At 39.3% G+C, this 22,109-nt stretch overlaps 4 protein-coding genes across 6 annotated transcripts; 2 read left to right on the plus strand and 2 right to left on the minus strand.

Moving 5' to 3' along the window:
• Window positions 1-21: 21 nt before the first annotated feature.
• On the minus strand, window positions 22-12,204 carry pan3 (poly(A) specific ribonuclease subunit PAN3). Of its 3 annotated transcripts, XR_008631855.1 has the most exons (19): window positions 11,556-12,204; window positions 10,803-10,924; window positions 10,651-10,723; window positions 10,507-10,577; window positions 10,288-10,432; window positions 9,955-10,172; window positions 9,640-9,744; window positions 9,488-9,545; window positions 9,210-9,371; window positions 9,020-9,136; window positions 8,768-8,869; window positions 7,892-8,057; window positions 7,674-7,761; window positions 7,449-7,588; window positions 7,196-7,325; window positions 3,485-3,509; window positions 2,566-2,640; window positions 2,376-2,440; window positions 2,243-2,308 (listed from the first exon to the last, which is right to left on the minus strand). XR_008631855.1 is itself a non-coding variant. In XM_020925635.2 (18 exons), exons 1-18 carry the CDS (start codon window positions 11,878-11,880, stop codon window positions 1,957-1,959), a joined length of 2,367 nt encoding a protein of 788 aa, XP_020781294.1. In that variant the 5' UTR covers window positions 11,881-12,202; the 3' UTR covers window positions 22-1,956. The 3 variants fall into 3 exon arrangements, 1 of the variants encoding a protein (XP_020781294.1); XM_020925635.2 differs by lacking the exons at window positions 2,566-2,640; window positions 3,485-3,509 and adding an exon at window positions 22-2,097 and having other exon boundaries at window positions 2,170-2,308; window positions 11,556-12,202; XR_008631856.1 differs by lacking the exons at window positions 2,243-2,308; window positions 3,485-3,509 and having other exon boundaries at window positions 2,387-2,440; window positions 11,556-12,203.
• A 1,483-nt stretch (window positions 12,205-13,687) lies between these two features.
• Window positions 13,688-19,430, plus strand: flt3 (fms related receptor tyrosine kinase 3). Its single transcript, XM_020925626.2, has 24 exons — window positions 13,688-13,774; window positions 13,985-14,055; window positions 14,179-14,309; window positions 14,382-14,506; window positions 14,594-14,702; window positions 14,787-14,926; window positions 15,019-15,173; window positions 15,256-15,391; window positions 15,463-15,637; window positions 15,714-15,814; window positions 15,884-15,986; window positions 16,067-16,269; window positions 16,348-16,454; window positions 16,539-16,671; window positions 16,812-16,916; window positions 16,997-17,107; window positions 17,492-17,648; window positions 17,777-17,892; window positions 17,959-18,071; window positions 18,227-18,349; window positions 18,505-18,616; window positions 18,687-18,786; window positions 18,857-18,962; window positions 19,038-19,430. Exons 1-24 carry the CDS (start codon window positions 13,765-13,767, stop codon window positions 19,236-19,238), a joined length of 2,943 nt encoding a protein of 980 aa, XP_020781285.2. The 5' UTR covers window positions 13,688-13,764; the 3' UTR covers window positions 19,239-19,430.
• A 129-nt stretch (window positions 19,431-19,559) lies between these two features.
• On the plus strand, window positions 19,560-20,670 carry urad (ureidoimidazoline (2-oxo-4-hydroxy-4-carboxy-5-) decarboxylase). Its single transcript, XM_020925751.2, has 2 exons — window positions 19,560-20,039; window positions 20,096-20,670. Exons 1-2 carry the CDS (start codon window positions 19,865-19,867, stop codon window positions 20,431-20,433), a joined length of 513 nt encoding a protein of 170 aa, XP_020781410.1. The 5' UTR covers window positions 19,560-19,864; the 3' UTR covers window positions 20,434-20,670.
• Window positions 20,671-20,717: 47 nt separating this feature from the next.
• Window positions 20,718-21,636, minus strand: pdx1 (pancreatic and duodenal homeobox 1). The gene is made up of 2 exons (XM_020925552.1): window positions 21,261-21,636; window positions 20,718-21,070 (listed from the first exon to the last, which is right to left on the minus strand). The coding sequence occupies exons 1-2, from the start codon at window positions 21,634-21,636 to the stop codon at window positions 20,718-20,720; spliced, it is 729 nt and encodes a 242-aa protein (XP_020781211.1).
• Window positions 21,637-22,109: the final 473 nt, after the last annotated feature.

Genomic DNA, 22,109 nt, shown 5'->3' on the forward strand with positions numbered 1-22,109 from the left:
AACCAAGAAAAAGTAATGTAGTAATTTTGGTATTCTTTATTAAAATACTGCTGTACACACAAATATTGCAAAATCTGAGACAATGAACACAAGAGGGTCTTAAAACGTACTAAGATGATGATTGTAGTAGTGTGATGTGGGGAGAAGGTCATCGCTAACATTATTGGAGTGCATTGTTAATGAAATGAACTTTGTGTCCGACAGGAGTTTGTGTCTTTGAGGGTTTCTAAAGCACCACATTCACCAAAGATACTTATCTTTTCATTAATTTTGCTAAAAAGGTAGAAGTAGTACATGATCTAATATAGGAAATGTTGCCCCTAAGAACAGTGAATACCCAACAATGTGGACACAGATTTCATTATTATCATAAACTTATAAACATTATCCTTATGTGGACAAAGTGGTTGATATAAACAACTCAAGTCTGCCTGAAAATGCCATTTGATACAAGTAATAAATAAAATGTTACACTTGATTCTGCAGAATATGCAATGTACTTAAGGGCAACATAAAATCTTTCCAGCATGATCGTCACAAAGTCATTCGCAACAGCAGATGAAGTCCCACCCACACCACTGTAGCAGGCCAATCAGACTGGGCAAAGGACAACCCAATGACAGCTAAACACATTCAATCATTGGGGCCCTCCAGCTGTGTGTCATCCTGAGAGAAACCCAAACCATTACAAGCCAATTTGTCTCCAGCATGGTCTGCATTTCATGATCATAAAAAATTCAAATAAAACAAAGATCTGTTGGTGTCCTCTGCCCTCATTTCATTGACTCTCAAGCAAAACCCCCTAAACTAACCCACATGGAATTGGTCCACAAAGAAAATACAGTTCGAATGTGGGAAAACAAAACTGCACTCCTGTAACCAATCTTATGTTTCTGCACAACTGAGCAAAGTGAAATTCCAGATAGAAAAATAATTCATAAACCATCATTTCTCTTAAACAGAAAGGGGGGGCAGTGATGGAACGTGAGGTTTGGGTAAAGGCTGAGAGAGGCGGATGGGGAGGACAAAATAAGGACATTCCACAAAGAGGCAGCTCTGGGTCCACCTCCACAGAAGCCCTGCCCATAAACCATACCAAGTGCTGCGCATTATCTCCCCCCAATGCAGTTCTGGTCACTAAAGTGTCCCATTATTCATGGTGGTCGCTACATGTGTAACAAACACCTAAAATTACGTATTAAGAGAAGACACCCCTTCTTCAGTGCTGGATCACATAAACACGCCCAAAAAACTACTCACAAATGATGCCTTACCATTCTGAGTCAATGTCTATCCTTGAATCATTTCCTGAATCGTTTGTTTTCAGACTCGCATTCCACCCAAGTGGTTTGTCCTTTTGAAGAGGAACCATCAGCCAGGGCAAAGATGGGCTTGGTCTGTAAAAGCACCAACCTCCCACAAATGCCTCGAATGATGTGTTCCGGTTCCTAGTGCGTCAGAATGAAGGGGTGTCTCCACTTGGAAGAGGTCAATGCTTTGTTAAATCCGTCTCTTCTGGTAATAGTCCCATGTGACTTTTGTCCCCTTTCTGTACATCCTGTAAGCCACACATTCATAAAAATAAACAAAATTAACAAAAAATTAAAATCTTAGTGCATCCGCTGCAGAAAAATAACCCCAACAGTAGAATTAAACAATAAAAGCAGGAAAAGTTTTTTTGTTTGTTCCCCAAATCTAAAAAAATGTCACAGCTTCTGCATGTCCTTTTCTTTCACCAGTTTAAGCTGTGGGGTTCATGAAAAAATAAAAAAGATACACTTTAGAAAAAGCCTTCCTGATGGACAGGGTCAGTGTATAAGACTGAGGTTCATGAAGCCCTGCCCTGCTGCCTTTGCCATGCTGATGTCACTCCACTCGCACCGCGCCTCCTGCTCCTCCACTGTAGTGCAATAGTGTGCTCTAGAACTGGAACACCCTGTCCCAGGAACAAGGGGGCTACAGAGAACCAGAGGCAGCAACCTGCAGCTCCTGGAAGGTACTCTCAAAGCAACGCTTCAGATCCGAGTAGGTCACCACCAGAACACTCTTTTCATCCCGAGATACCAGGCTGATTTTCTCAGGAACACCAGCGTCCAGCTGTGTATGGTAGGAACAAAAACATTTAGTAAAAAGAAAGGAAACGTGTTTAAACCTCTAAAGTGCACTGACTTTGTTGAGGCAGGAAACAATGTGGCTGAGGTCTATCCAGGGCGTTCCAGCTTCTGTGACTTGGTGAAAGAGGTGATCTCGGAAAAGTTTCAACAGGTAACGGTCCCCTGTCTCTGACCAAGTGGGATCTTTCTGAAACCTAAAAGTAAACCCTTTTGTCAGATCATGAGCAAAAACATCTGTGTAGGCTGGAATCAATCACTTACTCTGGTCTTTCATTGATGGTGCCCAGTTTAGCAAGCAGGCGGAAGAGGCGGCCATTTTGAACTTCCTAGAAACAGAAGTAGTAATAGGTGCTTTGTGTTTCAATTGACATGAAAAGCAAACACTTCCTTATAGCGCATTCACATTGTCGCCAACAGGTGAGGATAAATATTTTTAACATTCAAATCTCACCTTTAGCCTTCAGATGCATAACTTATTCCTGTCCCTCCCTTCTCTTCTTCTTTTTTGTCTGTCTCACTATGTCTTCTGCATTGGACAAAATTTTAATTACTCAGCTGCTAAAGTCCATAACTTCATTATTAATAAAATTTGTGTTTCTATCCCTGTGTGTTCTGGAGAAGTTGTTAAAATTAAAAAGTTTTGAAGGCACCAAAGCTATGTCTTACACCTTTTGATGATCGATACTTAATTACAGAAGTACACTTTTTAACTTTTATCAGATGTAACTTTGTGAGTGTAACTTTAAAGCTAAGGGCAAAGCATGTAAGAGTCTATTAAAACTCCAAACCATCATTACTGCATGTCTCTATGAGCATTTTGTGAACCTAACTAGGGCAAAGATGAACAACAGCAGCTGCACTGGCGCAAAAAGGAAGTTGAGGTGGCAACATGAAGTCATGATCAATAATTTGCTCACTGAGCCCACATCCTACTCTCATTTTAGTCCCTAACTGCAAAGAATTAAACAGAGTGTGAATTTTCAGTTGGTCACGTATAAAAACAAAACAAAGAAGTACTTTAGACATGTGTTTTCTTCATCTGAGTTGTTGCAGAACAATGGTACTGTCTTGTAGGCTCTCAAAGGCCATAGCAGAGGGAGACTTATGATTTTGTGCTGTCTAGTCAAGTTTTTTTTAGTCACTCCTCCCTCGGACCCAAATCTTGCTGCAGCCATTGACCTGCATGGCTCTGAGCATCTCCTGCACTCTCACAATGCAGCCCAAAGATGTCAGCCGAAGAATGGTTCAGTGTGCGTAAATTGTCCATTTCTGGATGGAAATGTGTATGTTGATGGATTTCTTTTTAGAACTAAAAGCTACTTATATCACAAAAGTGAAAAAACTGCTGACATATGTTAAATATTTACTACCTGGATTAAATGATGTACAGACCATCTAAAAAAAAAAAAAAGAATGTCATGAAAAAGTTCAATATTTTGATTTATATTCAAAAATACAAAAATCTTATATGCACTTTAACTATGCAATATGATGATTTATTTGAGTGCCAAGATAAAAAGACGAAGTTGGCATCATAAAAGACTGCAGAGGATGTGAGGTTTGAAGTTTGACACTGCAGCATGTATGTGAATGGGCAGGCAGGAGAGGAATGGGTTTAATGTTTATAGGTGGGTAATGTTCATTTTTAAAAGGAAAAAGTTAAGGTACCAAAAACTATATTGATAATTGGTGCCAAAAGAGATACTTGGCAAAGCCAAGAACATTGAAACGAAAAAAGAAAGGCAGTAAGTAAGATGGGATTTGTTGCTGCGCTCCTTGTCTATGTTTTTGTACTTCTAGCACTTTATAATACAGACTAATTGACAATGGTTTTCTGTTATCACACTACTACAACTACAATGGAGCGTTTGACAAAAAAGCTCCAACCACAATCAATGCTGACAAATATTTCAGATTTAGAAGACATACTGTCGCTGCTACTTTTGTTTTTCCAACTCCCTTTCACTGCTCAACTAAAAGCAGTAAAAGCAGCACAAGCACACTGGAAATACCACAAAGCTGCATGCTTCTAATTGCCATCTGCTTACTTTTATCGGGAGACATCCACCAGTGCCTGCGCCGTCCCAAAAAACTGACTGAAAATATGTGTACACTGGGGGTGTTTCATAGAAACTGTGTATTTAATTTTTTAACTGCCATAAAATTGTCAAACATTAATAATAATTTTTTAAAAAAATTCCATGAAAGGGTTCTCTTCAAAATGGCATATTGGGATTATAAATTACCATAATTTATTATCCCTTCAGGTGCCAGTTTTTGCAACATACCACCTACTGCCAATTTGAAAAAAAATTTATAATTTCATTATAGTATTTTTTTTTTACTCTGACTATGACCAGTGTGAATGGCTTATCAAAGTGGATGTTCAGTGTGAATATGGACTTTAGGCCAGTCTTTGTTTTTGAATAAAGTGACCTGAAAGGAGGGCTGCGCCACTGTAACATGCGTATTCGGGGTAAGGGAGCAGTTTGAGGTCAGAATGCGACCTGTTGCTTCTGTGGCTAAACTACTGCAGGAGGTTTTGAGACTGGATACAGCTCCTACACTCGCACGGGCAAACCCCGGTCTGCAGTCTGGCACTGGGGGAGGACAGAGGCCCAGACTGTTTATTGTCAAGTTTCACTATGTTCAAGAAATGCTGGAGGTGCTCTGCAAAGCGGCGAGGGCCATCCCTCTGTTCTACAACAGAGACAAAGTTTTCTTTCTGGATCTGCTGTAGCAAAGAGGAGGGGAACTTTCCAAGATGGGAAGGAACTGCTCCATGATTGCCAGGGCATGAGATATGGGATGCTCTACCAAGCCAGGCTGAGGATTTCATCGCCTTTAGGGAAAAAGGTCTTTACCGATCCCAGAGCTGCTAAAGACTACGTCATGAAGCATCTAGTGTAGAGTGTAAGGAGGTACTAAATTAATGGTTATGGCTCAGTCGTGACTTTGAATATACTCTCACTGAGCATTGGTTTATAATCTGAATTGGTATATTTTGTATACTGCAAGGTGAGGGTTGTTTCTCTGAAGAAAAAATTTTGTACTTTGATACTATATTTTGTCAGAAATATTTTTCTAATTCTAGTTTTTCCGTTATGGGCAACTTGTGTTTAACAGCAGAAGAGTAGGGATTGAAGCTCTATCCAAGCTATTTTGGAGTCTCACCTTGTTTGGGGGGAGAAGAGTCAACGGGCAACTTTAGAGTTTTTTGTTTTTTGAGTTTTTTTGTCCTTTTTATTTTTTATTCTATTTTATTTATTTATTTATTTATGGCTGCAGTTTTTCACTTATATTTCTATCTTTTTGTACTTTTATATTGTTGTGCACCCACCATGCTTGCTTTTAACCAATGTAGATGTTTGCCTCCCCTAGTTTAATGCACACTCCTGGGCCCCACTCTACAATTTTAACATGGAATGTGAAGGGGCTTAATAACCTGGTTAAGCCTAAAAGATATGCAAATGCACATCTATGGGCCTTTAACCCGGATGTTTTCTTTTTACAAGAGACAAATCTGTGCTCTACTCAAACAAGTTATTACATAGTTGGTTTTTGCTTTGATTCGAAAGCTAGAGGCAGTGTTTCCCGCAGCAATTTATAGTTAAGGCTGTCACCTTGACAATAATTGCCTCCCACCTTGACTACGTCCCTCCAAACCATGTGAATCCTCTCAAAACTACGGTCATCGTGCCCCGATCTTCACTTTCGCCAGCATGGAATCTCTGCACTTAATGTAGATCAGCAGTAGTCATTTGATAGACCCATATCTACTGCTGAAATATCACAGGCAATCACGCAACAGCAAAGCTCCAGGTCCAGATGGATTCTCATGTGATTTTTACAAAGCATTTGCAAATAAGCTGAGTGCTTTACTATGTGAGGTGTTTTTAGAAATCCACACTAATAATAATTTACCACCAACGCTATCCCAAGATCTGTTATCGTAAAAAAGGATAAAGATCCCTACAAAATGTGAATCTTATCGACCTCTATTTAATGTAGATTACAAAATTCTGACATAAATTCTTGCACTTGCATTATTCATGAAGATCAGACAGGTTTTATTGCCCTTCACCAATCTTACTTTAATACACAGGGCTTATTCAATGTTTTGTACTCTGATTTTATATTCTAAGCCACTCACCTCTGTTCACACTAATGGCATAATTTCAGACTACTTTCCTTTACATAGAGGCACTCGTCAGGGTTGTCCCTTGAGTCCTTTGCTTTTCACTCTTGCAATAGAACCTTTGACAGTAGCACTGCTATCAGACGTGGGGATCAGGGGAAACAGCAGCCACCACCACTGTAACATTCTGAAAAAGGATATGCTACTGGACAGTAGTAACATGGCAATCTTTAAAAGGGCTAGTCTAATTTATAAGGTCCTAGACTCCGCTACACCACCGCTGTTAAAGGGAGTACATCAAATGCAAAGACAATTCAAAGAGGACCACACGAGCCACCACCATAACCATAGATGGACCACCTTTGGTCAAAATATATCACCTGTCCAAGATGGGAATCTGGTGATTAGTCTTTCACTAACACTGTGAGAATGCCCTTTGCACAGCTCTATTAAAGCTCAAATGAAAGATTTGTTATGGTGAAACCAAACATGTTCTTATGCATAGCTGTATTGTGATTTTAATTGATTTTCTATGGACACACATTTGCATGTACGGGGAAAATATATATTGAATGCCTGGCCAAATTGACTGCAAAATAATGGGAATTGTGCAATGACTGGACTGTGCAATGAATGGAGTGTGCAGTAATGGGAGCTATGAAATGAATGGAGTGTGTAATATTTTATTGTTTGGCCCCTTGTGACACCAGCCCTTTGGGACGTCATGTTTTTGCATCATGTTTGTCTATTAACATGCACTGTCCCAATCACATAAATAAATTAATTTAATAAATAAGCCAAGGTGCACTCAAAATGCTCTGTGAAACGAAAATTAAATGTGTGTCAGTCAGTGACTAAATAAATACATTTGAAAAACACTGCACCAAGACAGGTTAGAGAAAAGGTTGAGTTTGCAACCCTCTATAGCGCTTATTGTGTGTACCTTTGCAAGGTCTTCCTCGATTACATCATTTCTCATCTGGGATGCATCCAGCTGTGTGTAAAAGCGAGCTCCAATCATTGGCATGATGTCGTTGACACTGCGCATACGTGACTGTTCAGTCAACAGGTACCTGCCCATGCACAGAAAAATGGGCCATTCTTTACTTTCAGGTGCACCTTGTTTTTAATAAACTATTTTATCTTGCAGAAAAGTTGAATTGATTGTTGTAACATTTGAAACTTTTGGATCTTACAGAATAAGATTCTTGAGATCTGAGGAGTAGTTGATGGACACCAGCTCCATTGCTTTCTGCAGGTTCTCTCTTTGAATTCCAGCCAGAGAGTTACAAGCTAATGCCAGCACCACTTTCCCCAGAGAGACAAGGTCTGCTTGCTAAAAACAGGCAGAAAATTTTATTATTACCACTGAGTGTGGAGAGTAGATCAGAGTTTTAACATGTTTAGGTGAACTACTGTACCTGATACTGGGGCATTAGGGCCAGATGATTGGTCTGACTGTTGTCAAATGTTAAGACATCAAACACTCCTACACAGTTCACCCGTAACCTGCACCATAAGAGACCACAAACAAGTTTGTTCTGTGGGTGAGTTGCGAGGACTCTTCTCAAAGTTCACTTCCCCTCTCAATTAACAGTCCTACAGTACACTTTACTTAAAAAGGGGGAACTCTGAATACCTGGTCTTGCCAGTAATTAGAATCTTGCTGGGATCCATAACTCGACAAGCCAACCCTGCAGTGTGGATTGTTCGCAGGGCAGAGCTGAGCTGGACAATGTATGCCCATATTAGAGACTCAGGCAGTAGACCTGCATGTTGACGTGGAGGGGGAGGTTCATGTTGCCCTGTACAAACAAACATTTTACAATTTTTAAGAAAGTAATTTCAATATCTATTGTATAACACTATACATGAGACACGATGGTGAAAAACTATAACTTGTCTCAGAAGTGTCATGGGTTTTGATGACATATCAGCCAGCAAACAAAACTAAAACCAACCTTAGCACAACTGTCTGCCCACATAAAATCTATTTTTATAACTGAAGATAAGATGAAAGTTACCACAACGATATGGCACAGAATTGCAGAAATGCCACATTGCCACACTATGAATTTGATGAGCCACTGCAGGACATACAGCACTGCATCTTTATCTAGATTCTTGCATGTTAGCCAGCACAAGCACAGCACCTGGCACCTGGCCAAGGATCAGTTTCAGCCACAGTTTCCTTTAGGCCTTTATATACGTTTTCTGCAATCCAACTGTCAGGGCATTCCAAAACCCAAACACACTATTTGTTTACAACATTACTAACAAATATTTAGTGTTAAATATTCTATATACGGTAACTCGATACAAATGCCATCAGAGTTAATCTCTTCTGATACTTGATGACCTTGGAGATTTCAGTTTAACAAAGACTTAAGGCAATATGAATTAATACAATATAATGATCCAAAAAATAATAGTTTGGTTGAATTTTCCTTTGTGTAAAAGGACCAAAGGGTCAAAGGGGAAATTAATAAAGCACTTTGGATGAGGTCCTACTCACCCCACTTTCTCTTTGTGAAGAAAGAGTCTGCAGTTGGGTCATTGAAGTGCCTGCTGTACATGGTCTCTGCACCCGCATGGAAATCATAAGAGAACACCAACGCTGGAAGAAAACAATGTGAAATGTGGTCTATGAGTCAACATTAATTACATAGCACAAACTGCTCCTCTCAAAACTTACAAGTCATTGGTTTGGTTGTTAGAAACACCTTTATTTACTATTAATTACATGTTAAGAGATCTTAAATCTTACAGTGGTCCCCAAAAGCTTTGGTGGTGAAGACCTCCCTCAGTGTCACAGAGTTCGAATGTTGAATTTTCTTCCACATGTCCACAAGCATCATGCACTTTGTGTTAACAAGGCGGAACCCTAAAACATTTTATGACAATGCCATTACATTTCTGTTGTTGTAAATGTCTTTCTGTTTAACAGTGCTTTTTACCATGTATTCTCCTCAAACAGTAAGGAAGATCATCCTTGCTGTTGACTGCTTTGTAGCAGGAGGTGATATAGCTAAAGTTGCTGGTCTTCTGCATGCGGTTTGGAGGTGGGAGAGGCTCTAGTGGAAAAAGGCTATGGTAGCTGTCCACCTCAGAAGGGACATCTACAAAAGACAATGGTCGGAAAATCAAATGAAGCAGTTTATTTACCCTCCAGCACTAGTGAGAGAAAACAAGATGTACAGATTTTTCTCTGCATTTGCTTTAATGATGGATTTACCTGGATTCTCTGAGTGGTCAATCTGTGCCATTGTTATCAAATGTCTATTTATCAACTCCTAAAGAAGAAAGCACAGCATCAGTTTACATTACAATGCACTACAAAAAGGATTCTATGCTAAGGAAAGTGAAAACTGAAGATAGTGGAAATACCTGTCTGAGTTCATCAGCCATGAAGAAGGATGGAGCATTGGCTTTAGGCTGCATGTAGGCCACATGGGGTGCAGTGGGGGGATAGATATGATAGGAAGGAAACACCTGGCGCAAAAACACAAAATCACATGGGTTTCTTTTTATTACTAGGTAATCCAAATGAGTTTCATCACAAAAAACTATTACAAACAACATTATAACACATAACAGAACTTATGTTGTTGTTCCCTAAGAACAAATCTATTTAAATAAGATGTCAAGCATAAACAAGTGGCTGAAATGCCAATACTCAATTTAAAAACAAACAATACATACCATTCCAGCCATTGGAGCTGGTGTGTTGTCTGTGTAAAAGTAGGTGGTTCCTCCCACAGTCTCTTTCTGTATGATGTGGGAGGCCGGGTCAGTAGCAGTGCTGGGCACCATGTAATTGGCCGGGTTTGGTGTGTGACTGCGCCGACGAGGTGCAGGTGAGGTGTGAGGTGTAATTTTGGGAGAGTGAAGAGGAGATGATCCTGCAGATAAAGACATTCCTGAAATACAACAATAGTCATGTTTATTAATACAATATTTTCTTTGGTACAAACTGTCAAAGTAATTATTATGATAAATAAGCAATTAAGTATTTTAATATGTAGCTATTCTGACCTGGTGCCAAAGCAGCTGCTGTAGAGCTGCTAAGGGCAGGATGAGGAAATATAGTCGAGGGGAAAGCTGGGACAGTAGACTGAGCCATAGTAGTCATACGTGGCGTTCCTTTAGGGATGAACTCACTTGCTGCCGGGTTAGGAGTCTGAAGATAAAAGAAAAGCTTAACTTTTGTTTGTACTAATCAACAGGCACAATTTAGTAAGGCATGAACATTACCTTCCTCCTTTGGGAAATGTTAAGAGCACCAAAATCACTAAAGAGTGATGATGTTGGAGAGTTTACTGGATCTACAGCATCAGAGTAATTAATAAGTGTAATATTCAATGCATTCTGAATGATCTATTATTGTGAATAACCTACCATGACTGCTGTGGCTGAAATTCTTGGCACCATCGTTAAGGAGACTTGGAGAACTGCTGCTGGTAGTCATACGCTTCAAAAAGTACAAGATATTTTAGTCTGATGAAAGAAGATAAACACATTTTGCTGCAAAAAAGATGAGCACTGAATACCTGCATCATAGAATACTTTGACTCTGCTGGACTTCCAAAACCATTTACCCCAATAAAGCTGCTGCTGAAATAGGAGTTGGTGAGATTGGCATCACTCAGGTTTGCTCCCTCCATCCCAGGGACTAAGTATGACAGAAAGTAACAAATAAAAATACAGCATGATGACAATGGAAACAAGACAGGCTGAAATTACAGGGTTGTGGATGAACAGTCAAAAGCGTGAATAAAAGGTAATAACGTTCTCAATATATTAATATCGGCAAATAGTAGTAGTAGTAGTAGTAATTACATTATTGTAAATATGGCATGCAACGTGAAATTTACGGAGGATAATTATATTAATATAGTCCATGTACTGAAAGCACAAAAGAATAACTTTTTGTTGGAGTAAGCATATATAAACATCATGTTTACGCTCCAAATGCTAGGAAGCACTAGCTACCGAAGCTAACGATGAGGGTCGCAGCTTGTAGCCTAAATGCAGCTGTCATTAAACATTAGGCCACTAGACAACGCGGATGACTTTACGTTTAGTTCAACTTTACATGACTACGTAAACAGGCGTGTTCATTGGTAGTGCGTAGGTAATTTGAATACGCATGGGAGTAAATGGAGGGTTAACCCACATTGTTTGGGTTTTAGGCCTCTGAATCCCCGGGCTAGATTTTAAAACGGCCACGCAAGGCCCACGGTAAAGTTCCCGTCAGTACTCCAGCAAAGGGCCCGGGTTGCTACAGATAGTATGGGACTCACTCTGTAGCAGCTGTCCGTCCAGAGATGCTCCAGTGGGCCCCAGGTTCTCACTCTTTTTCGACACAGTTCCGCTGTTCGGACCAGATGCCGCTGATCCGCTGAGCGCGTATCCCGCAGGCGTCGCTCCTCCTCCGGCCATGGACAGAGGGACGGGACTGCCGCCACCGTGAAGTGGCAGGTTGGCCATGGACGGATCTTCGTGCAGGAACTGGCACTCGTCTCCATAAAAGCAAGTTTTGTCCTTTGCATAGTATCTGCAAAACTTAACCTTTATGGGTATCCCGGGACCTCCGAGCGGAGCGGAGGCTGGGAGTCCACTGTTCATGGCACTGCTGCTGCCGCCACTGCCGCCGAAAGACACTCAAACATAGAGACGAACGGAGCTAACAGCTAGCATGCAAACTGTCCCCTCAAAACACAAGTTAGTATAAATTCAGCCCCCAACAAAAGCGTGGACGCAACAGAGCTCACATCATAAGGCTACCGTGCATTTTTGTTTCGGAATGGTTACATTACAGCGCTAGGATCGTGCTGGTCGTTATTTTCGGAGTCATGCAGCTACCTGCAAAGTGGAAACGCTAGCCTGTTGTTGTTTTTGCTCGCAGTCTGATTTGCTCAGGTCATGTTAGCATGGCTATGCATTATGGGTACTTTTAGGTACTTTTTCCCCACTTATTTGCAATCAGTACAGGCAATACAAAGTACACTGGTCAACAATTAATAACAGTTAAACTTTTAAAGACTGACCTTTTACATAATTTTCTACTGAAAAAATAATGTGTTAAAATAAGGGTTTACATTTTACATCTGATATCAGACATACAGTTCATCACATTCTACCATTCAAGTTTGAAAAGGGTTCTAATGTAGCTACAATAAAAGAAAAGACCAAAATGTTCAAAATTTCAGTGTCACGTTTGCAGAATGTAACCTTTATGGCAGTATCAGGCAGCCAAACAGAATGTTTGTCATTAAAACCGTACCATAGATTGATTATTTTTCTTTGTTATGTTTTATGTTTAAAAGTGATGTTCTTTTCCATTCTTTAGATAATACTATACTGTTAGTATAGTAGTATTTTACTTCTCTGTTTATGGTTATTGCATGGCTATGTCTTTATAGGATGGACATTAAGGGTCATAATTTTACATTGTTAAGGTTTAATTGTAATCTTAATGCTCTGGAGAATGCATCTACTTCTGTTATTATTGTAAGAATCTGTTCTGCATTTTTAGATAAGGTTTTGCAGTAAACAAGGATGGACACAGTGACCTGTGTCAAAAATTAGAAATCAATGAGATCTAATTTTGAGTGAAGATCCCGAAAAAAAAATAGTGAAAGAGGACGCAGTAGCAGCGCCACCTCAAACTTTGTTTTTCTTTGGGGCTTATGAAAGCCCGGCCATTGTTCCAAATCAGTTGGCTACTTTTTTTTTTATTGATAGCACTTCTACAACTATACAATAAAATGCAGGGCTGTGCCTATTCTAACTTTTTAGACTTAAACTTATACAAATCCTATTGATCCAGAGAGGAAGTTATTTGGACACAGTCACTCGCACATCACAACATTTGTAGCAAAAATGGCTACTTCTGTTAACTCCTATTTCTTTAAAATTTGGTTGTACTCTCAGCAACTAGAGACAGTGAAGTGTTTATGTGTATATTGTATAAACCAAGTTAATGTAACTGATTATAATTATATTCATAATTATAATTAGTTAATCAAAATAATACAGCATTTATTTATTCATTTTCAGTGTATATGTTATGCTGATATGTTGCTAAATATATACAAATAATATAGTCTAGATAAGACAATGTGAAAATGTATGGCATTTTATTCACTTCAATAAAAAAAACCTTTCTGTTTTCAAAAGAAACGTTTCTGTTTTTATGGGAAAAGTTATTATGAACATGAATATTTGTTTATGTGAATATTTCCCAAAATAATTAATAGCCTCATAAAATAAATTTATGTTATGAAACTAGTATTTTGCCAAATCAATATAAAAATAATGAAATCTACTGATAAGACAATGTGAAAATTAGATTAAAATATAAACATGAATTGCAAGTAAAATAAAATAGCCAGTCGGGCGCTACGTCATATTGTTCCTCTTTTTAAAAGGTAAACCACAGATCTTAGTCAAATAGTTTCAGACACAGCTGGTGGTGAACATGTCATGTGAATTTAGAGAAACTGAGAGATGATTGCCGGTAAGTCATATAATAATATAACATCTTATTGTTTTTGGTTAGACCTAAACATACTTGTATGACTTTAGAACACAATAACACAAACTATTTAAGTAATCATCTAATTAATCTAAGTGAAAGGTCTAGTGAAAGACTGGTATTTAGGCTCAAACATTGCACTTTTTATAATTTAAAATTTAAAACTTAATTAAAAGTAGTATTTCTTTAAAGGTGTTCTCCTGCTGTTTGCTGCCAGAGTGTACTCTTCTGACAGTCAAGTCGGATGTGTACCCAGTCATGAGGTACCTCGTATTATTATGTTATGTCGTATGTTATGAATTCTTTGTGATGTTTTTACATTTTTTACAGATAAAACAGGAGTTTATATTGAAAGTTTAATATGCTTTTTAAATATATATTTCCAGGTTGAATGTATTACACCAGCTGATATTCTAAACGCTTCTGGTCATGTCAACATATACGCTGGTAAAAAGCTCTCCATTTTCCTGGAAAATGGGCATACCTGCCAATGGACTCAAAGGGAAATCACTATATTGTCAGTCAAATATCAAATCAGTATTATTTCCATTATGTTAAAACTTAAGCAGAAACGTTTCCTTTTCCTCAGAAGGGGCAGCCACATCCTGAACATCCAGACACTGTCGGAGGCAGACTCTGGGGAGTACACTCTGCTGTGTCAAACCACAAACAGCACCTTAGCCTCTGTGGCAGTGCATCTTCATGTGGTCACAAGTGAGTAACAGCTAAACCTTTGTTTGTGCTTGAATTTAAAGCTCTGTTAGAGTTTAGCATGTTGAAATATTAACATTTGTCCCTCAGAACGTCCCACAAAACCAAAGCTGATCCTAAATTATATCAGCCCTACTTCATCACCATGGTTTAAATGCATCACTGATGGTTTCCCAAAACCTTCACTTGAATGGTCAAGGTAATTTATTGATCTGCTCTGCATAGATGGTCCATACAATACATATGAATCTTTATATGGTTAATAATATTTATTTTTTAATAGTAATAATGTTGGAAATCATATACCCACAAATGATGGAAGTGTTCAAAGCAAACTATCTAGCGCTGTCTATTTTCAAAAGGTTGCAATGTGTTGTGCTTCCAACATAGCTGGACGAGAGTGCAGCCAACTCTATGATTTTGGTAATTCACAAAATAATAAATGTGGTGTGTGTGTTAACACAAAATGTGCTCTATAAAAATTGTGAGACATTACATTTATGTTTTTTTAATAGATTTTACAAAAACAAACAGCCTTTATAATTTAACCCTGAGCCCTGGACAATCTTTACTGATGCGGTGCAGTGCAAGATATGACAAAACTTTAGAATGGCATAAAGATAACAAAAATGTTACAAGTTCATCATGCGACCTTAAACACAGCAACAAGGTACTGCAATATTTGAAATACTCACTATTTAACTTGCATTTTTAATTTTGGTTTACTTATGCATTTCTATTTTACGTTTTAGACATGCATGTTAAAAGATGAACTTTATGATGATATCATGTTGTACTTCTTTATACCATCTCTCAACACTGGCGACAGCGGCACGTATACATGCAGAAGTGGAAGCCAAAACACATCAGTTCATGTTTCAGTTCAGGGTAGGTTGAAATAATGAATAACTTTTGAACTGATGTAAATTTAAATTTTCTCAATAAACCTATTCCCACAGCTGAAAGCTTTTTATCGGTTGATCTGGAGGAGCAATTGATCATAAAAACAGAAAATATAAACAGTTCGTGCATGCAGGCTAATCTCTTTTACCACCCCTTTCTTCAAAACTGCACATGGGAGACACCAGATAAAATGAAAAAATGTGATACAAATCCATGGGTTACAAAGCATAGGTACATTATATATTTATAATATATTAATATATATATATTAATATAAACCCAATAATGGGTTTGTATATTGTTACAGGAATGTGAAGCTGTGTGAGCCTATAAAAACAGGGACGTACAGGATACATGTTGAGGCTGGCGGAATAAAAAAAACTAAGTCCTCATCAGTGTGCCTTGCTGGTGAGATTGCATTTTTACTTACATATAGGTAATGTGCATAACTTTAAGTGTGACAATCTTGATTTCCAGACACACCTGATTTAAAGATTACCATAGTTAATGATATATACATTGCAACTACCATGAGTGTTGCCCCAGCCAATTATTCTTGGATGTCCTGCTCTAATGACAGGTATGTTCAGTGATGATATATCAATATTCTTAAATTTTCTATTTAGTTTTTCATTGGGACATTTTTCCACCCAATTTTAGCTGTGAGGCAGATTCTTCTTGGGAAGTGATAGCCCAAACCATAAAATCAGATTTGAACGTATCCTGTAGGAGGTCAATTAAGAGTTTTTTGAGTAGAGAACTCGTGTCTGGACTTTATGTGAGGTTTTGTGTCAGTAACTCTCTCGGACAATGGTGTAAGGTGCGACCCGTGCATTTTCCGCCTGCAAACATGGCCTTCACTGGTAAGAATTTACAATCACTGTTCAGAAATGTCACCTACATTTCAACAAAAAAATGTTTTTTGTATGTTTGTTCATCAGGTCGCCCATATGATGAAAACAGTATGCTTTTGAAAACAGGCAGTGTTACTTTACTACTTGTGCTGACAGTTGTTACCATTCTTCTGGTTTATTTTATCAAAAAGAAGGTACAGTACTGTTTATATACTCATAGATTTAAAACATTTGTCTAAAAAAACAAATGTTAATTGTTGTCACATGGTATCCAACAGAATCCAAAGTATGAGCCTCAACTTCAAATGATCCAGATGGTTGGACCAAATGACAATGATTATATCTACATAAATTTTAAGGATTTTGCATATGATTCAAAATGGGAATTTCCCAGAGAAAATTTAGAATTAGGTAAACAGCATTGTAATTTAAATGTATTTGTTTGGAGGATAAGCCCCTTGAGATGTCTCGCCATCTCGTTTTCGAGGGGGTCCTCGTGATATAGATGATGTAAATATATTCAGAATTTAACTCACCGTTACTGGCTGCAGGTAACGAGTTAGGTTCTGGTGCTTTTGGCATGGTTGTACAGGCTACAGCATATGGTATCAACAAACCGGGGGTTTCACAACAGGTGGCTGTAAAAATGCTCAAAGGTAAGCGAAGCAGCAACTTCTCTAGTAAAATACATATTATTACATACAATAAAATCTTAAATATTATGTTATTACTATAGAGAAACACCAGGCAGTGGAAAAGGAGGCTCTCATGTCCGAACTGAAGATGCTAACTCACATCGGTCATCATGCGAACATTGTTAATCTACTGGGGGCTTGCACAGAGACAGGTAGGCTACTCTTAATTTATTGATCTTCTTCACTTAAAGGTGCACTAAGTAACTGTTTAGTGAAGGGACTGCCACCTGCTTGTCACAATGGAGAAATGCAGGTCAAGTTATAGGTCAGGTGTATGGCAAGGTGGCGCCACTCTGTATGAGAATGCATGTTTTGCAAGACATCTTTTAACAATAAAACCCCCTGTAATCTAAGAAATGCCAGATAAATAAACATAATGTCATATTGTGGAACATTCCAGGAAAAGTTATAACACCTCCGTGAGACAAGCAGAAATGGCACTTCAACAGAGTGTATCTTTAAATACCATACTGTTTTTTGTTTTGTTTTGTTTTTTTGTTTGTTTGTTTTTTTATTTGCTTGTTTGTTTTTTGTAGGCCCTATTTACCTGATTTTCCAGTACTGTTGTTACGGTGATCTGCTGAATTACCTAAAGGACAACAGTCAGCGCTACCACAAGTCTGTGACTGATGCATTCATGAAGGACCGCTTCAGTATCCTGTACCACAACCTGCAGCGAGGCCAACCAGCCAGGTACAAAAATCATTCCATCACAGAAAAATCTGTGCTTCTGTAGTTTATATAGCCTAATATGTGAGTAATGTTTATTGAAGGTTTTCCCACTAAAAATAATAAAAAATTCATGTTAACGTATTTTACAGAGAAATGCCAAGAACAGTGGACAGTTATGTGCCAATGCACAGCGCTACCACCAGAGGGCAGGAGAATATTGCCCTGCTGACCCTTAACTCTGCTGATGACATGGACTGCTTTGAAGGTCAGAAACTATATATATATATTAGCAAGTGTTTTTCTATCCTAACTGTCTGAAATGTGTCATTAGACACAGATAGTTTTGAGAGCCCAGATGAGGATCTGCAAGCCCTAACGTTTGGTGACCTGCTCAGCTTTGCCTATCAAGTGGCCAAGGGCATGGAATTCCTCTCCTCCAAAAATGTAATAATAGAAATCGTTACGCACACACACACAAACACACAAAAGAAAAATCGTTGAGGTCAAGTATTTTATTTTTTCATTAGGAACATTTTGGTGACTAATTAAATTCAGACAAATTACACTAATACAAAACTAAATTATTATCTCAAATACAGTGCATCCATCGTGACCTGGCAGCTCGAAATGTGTTGGTCACAAAGGGTCGAATGGCAAAAATTGGGGACTTTGGACTGGCACGAGACATTGACAATGATTCAAACTATGTTGTACGAGGAAACGTATGTACACTCTTAACTACTTCCTATTTTCATATATATATATATATATATATATATATATATATATATATATATATATATATATATATATATATATATATATATATATATATATATATATATGAGAACATAATATGAATGGACATGGGTTTTAGGTGCGCTTGCCTGTGAAATGGATGGCTCCAGAGAGTATTTTCCAAGGAATGTACACCATGCAGAGTGATGTTTGGGCTTATGGCATTTTGCTGTGGGAAATCTTCTCGCTTGGTACACTCACACAAAAGATTTAGAAACATGCAAACAGTAATCATGTTAACTAACTTTTGAATTTGATTAGGCGTTACTCCATATCCCGGAATGAAGGTGGACCACACTTTCTATGCCATGATTGAGAGAGGATTTAAAATGGAGTGTCCGTATTATGCCAGTGAATCTGTGTAAGTCCATTTGTGTTCGTATTAACAAATTACATGAATATAAAAATAACATTATATTTATCTTGTATAGATACAGCATTATGTGCAAATGTTGGGAACTTGATTCATGCAACCGGCCATCCTTCTCCAAGCTGGTATCTTTTATGGCTGCCCAGTTGACAGAGATAGAAGAAAAGGTTTGCACCACAGTAAAAATAATAATTATGTTAAGAAATGTGCAAAATAAAAAAAGATTGTTATTCCCCCTTCAGCTTTACCACAACATGCTTGACTCAAACTCGAATGATTACCAAAACATAACCTCTGTCATGGACATCACCGCATTGACCAAACAGACAGAAAACAAAACTGCTAAAACAGGTAATGATTACTGCCCATCCTACAAGGCAGAAGAGAGTGAGGGCAAAGTATTTAGTACAGACACAGCCGAAGAAGATGGAAAACTCCTGTAGATGTGATGCTAATGTTATTTGTTGTAAGGCCTTAATTTATGTATATGTTTAGAATGTATCTTTCCTCTAACTTCTTAATAAGAACCTCTTGTGAACTCCAATGCACAAGGCCTATACCACAGTGTAACACGATAATGGTCATGCAGCTTGTATAGCTTATGTAAAACTTGCAATAAAGTGATTTAACCCTCATATGTGCAGCCATTTTGGTGATCTGGAAATCAAACTGCTTAAAGGTATAGTATGCAATCGTCTTTCTAATAGAGTTAAAACCACATTTGGAGAACATTCTCCATGAAGACAGATGTCGAGATGCAGCTTTGCTCACAATACATACGCGTGTCTCTCTAGTGCAATATACATAACCAAAAAAACAAAAACAAAAAAACTTTTCGCTAAAAAGTTACATACTGTCCTTCATACTGTTTCTCTGACCTTCGTGCTCAAAACTGAATATTTGAAAACATGAATATTTACTTAGCCTAGTAATATGGGGGTATTGGACTCTACAGGTCATTAACCTGTTATGTGCCAAAGTAGCCAACTTGACAAGAGTAAGCACACATCAGTTTGTGGTCCCTGCAAAGCGGTTTCAAACTATAAGCTATTAGCTTAAATCCCTTAACATGGACGTCGGCGCCCTAAATGCTCTGGGTTACGAAGATTTTATGAACATTTTTGGAAACATTGTAGAGAAATGTCCTTTAGTTGCTGCTGCTGTCTGGTCAAAACGCCCGTTTGCCAACGTGTCTGCTTTAGAAGCCGCTTTTTACGAGTTTATAGATGCGCTTCCAGACTCGGGTAAGTCACTTATCAAAAATATTTAATTCGGACATGTTCTTACTGTGCCATTGCAGGCAAAGAGGGCATCCTACGTTGCCACCCAGACCTTGCAGGAAGGGACCTTCAGTGCGGAACGTTGACTCCCGAGTCTCGTGAGGAGCAGGCTCGAGCTGGGCTGGATGCTTTGAGCGCTGATGAAGCATCGCTTATTGCTCAACTCAACCAGGACTATAAAAGGCGCTTTGAGTTTCCATTTATCATCTGCGCCAAAATGAATGACAAAGCCACAATTTTACGACAGCTCCTCGAGCGCGTTGACAATGATCGCGCGGAGGAGAGTGCGCGCGGGATAGAAGAGGTAAAGAAGATCTGCCACTTGCGTCTCCAGGCCCTCAAGCTCCATAAACTCTAAAACACATAGCTGTAGGCTTTGAGCTCGAGCTATACAACCCTCCCTGTCCTTTTAAAGACAATTGTAATCATGTTGTAATCAACGTATTGGAAATTGTGTTTTAATATGTTGAGCAACACGAGGCAAAATGTGTAAATGCCTGAGCCATGGGTAAATTAGGCAACGAGGAACCTGTTGAGTGGCTATTGGTTTGGCTTAATGTCACCTATAATGTGTATTAAAATAGCATACAGCCTATGTAGGGGGATGCAATAAGTAGCATGTGTCCTTTGTGTCCTCCCTCTCTATGCCGTGGTAACAACAGTGAGCCCCTCCGTTGAGACAGGGGATGTGGGCCTCTGAGGTCCACTGGAGGAGATGGCTCCTCCAGTCTGGTCTCCGGATGAGATGGAGGAATCCTGGTCTGCACCCCGAGCCCGACGACGATCCTCCTCCTTTTTCCATTTCATACGTCGGTTCTGAAACCAGATCTTGATGTGGCGCTCTGTGAGGCTCAGAGTCAGGGCCAGTTCCACGCGCCGAGGCCTGGAGATGTAGCGGTTGAAGAGGAATTCTTTCTCGAGCTCCAGCAGCTGTGCCCGTGTGTACGCTGTCCGCGTGCGCTTATTCTCCTCGGTCTCCCCCATTACATAGGGCCCTAAAAGAGAGGGTATTGGGCATGGACTACATTTTCTTATACTTCAAATTAGCCTATAGTTTAAAACTTGCGTTATTACTACTTACGTCCATTATTTTTTATTTTTTTTATTTTTTATCTAGATCGAAAAAATAGATCTACCGTCTATAAACATACATTATAAACATGTTGTAAATGGTTGTAAACTTGCCTGCCCATTGGCCCCTCCATGTATGTGCATGAGACTTGGTGGTCTTCATCCAGGGAAAGGGGAACTGGTACCTACATTGATCCATGGGTTCTGTGAAGGCGGCGGGAGCCTGCTGAGGTTGCTGTTGGAGCACCTGTGGGTGGTGGAGCTGAGGCGCTGCCTCATCTCGGAGCGGTGCGGAGAAAGAAGGTGATCCCGTCGGCATACTGGCCTGCTCCAAGCCTCCCATAGACGGAGGTGTGTACACTGAGTGTCCATGTCTGTTCATGTAAAGGCAGGGCGGTGGGCTGCTGTTGTACTCAGCCCCTTGGGGCCTCTGGTACGCACAGGAGTCTTTAAAAACATGTGAGGGGTAAAAATGATCTTCCCGATGCATGACTTGAACCCAGTGTCACAGAGCTGGAGCTTCTGCACTACACCTGGCTCTTAGAGCAACTGCGAGGGCCAAGCAGTGCCACACAGGTGTGTCACCTAGATACCACGTGACTACCCAAGCGCAGGTCATTGGCTTCAGGGCGCCCGTGAGCGTTAAAATCAATCCCTCTCGGTAAACACCGCTTTAGCTACAACAGACAAGTAAGCATGGCGGAATCTGCGAACTGCAGCCAATTTGTCTTTATGGAAGAGAGCAAAAAAAAAAAACCAAAAACGCAGGTCGCGCGTAGCCTAACTATCGACCACAGTCTATTCCTAAATGTGTCTTTTATGCGCCGGAGCTGATAAATCGATATGAATGGGCGCATTGTTGGCCTGTGAGATAAGAGTTGGCTGCGTGGAGAAACAGTCGTCTTGGAAACTCATGATGGGCACTAGACCTTTTTCCCCAGTTCATTTTAATGTTCTCTATGA

The sequence above is a fragment of the Boleophthalmus pectinirostris genome, unplaced genomic scaffold (genome assembly GCF_026225935.1).
Source record: "Boleophthalmus pectinirostris isolate CB_2022bp ecotype Guang Dong unplaced genomic scaffold, ASM2622593v1 HiC_scaffold_15, whole genome shotgun sequence".
Classification (NCBI taxonomy): domain Eukaryota; kingdom Metazoa; phylum Chordata; class Actinopteri; order Gobiiformes; family Gobiidae; genus Boleophthalmus; species Boleophthalmus pectinirostris.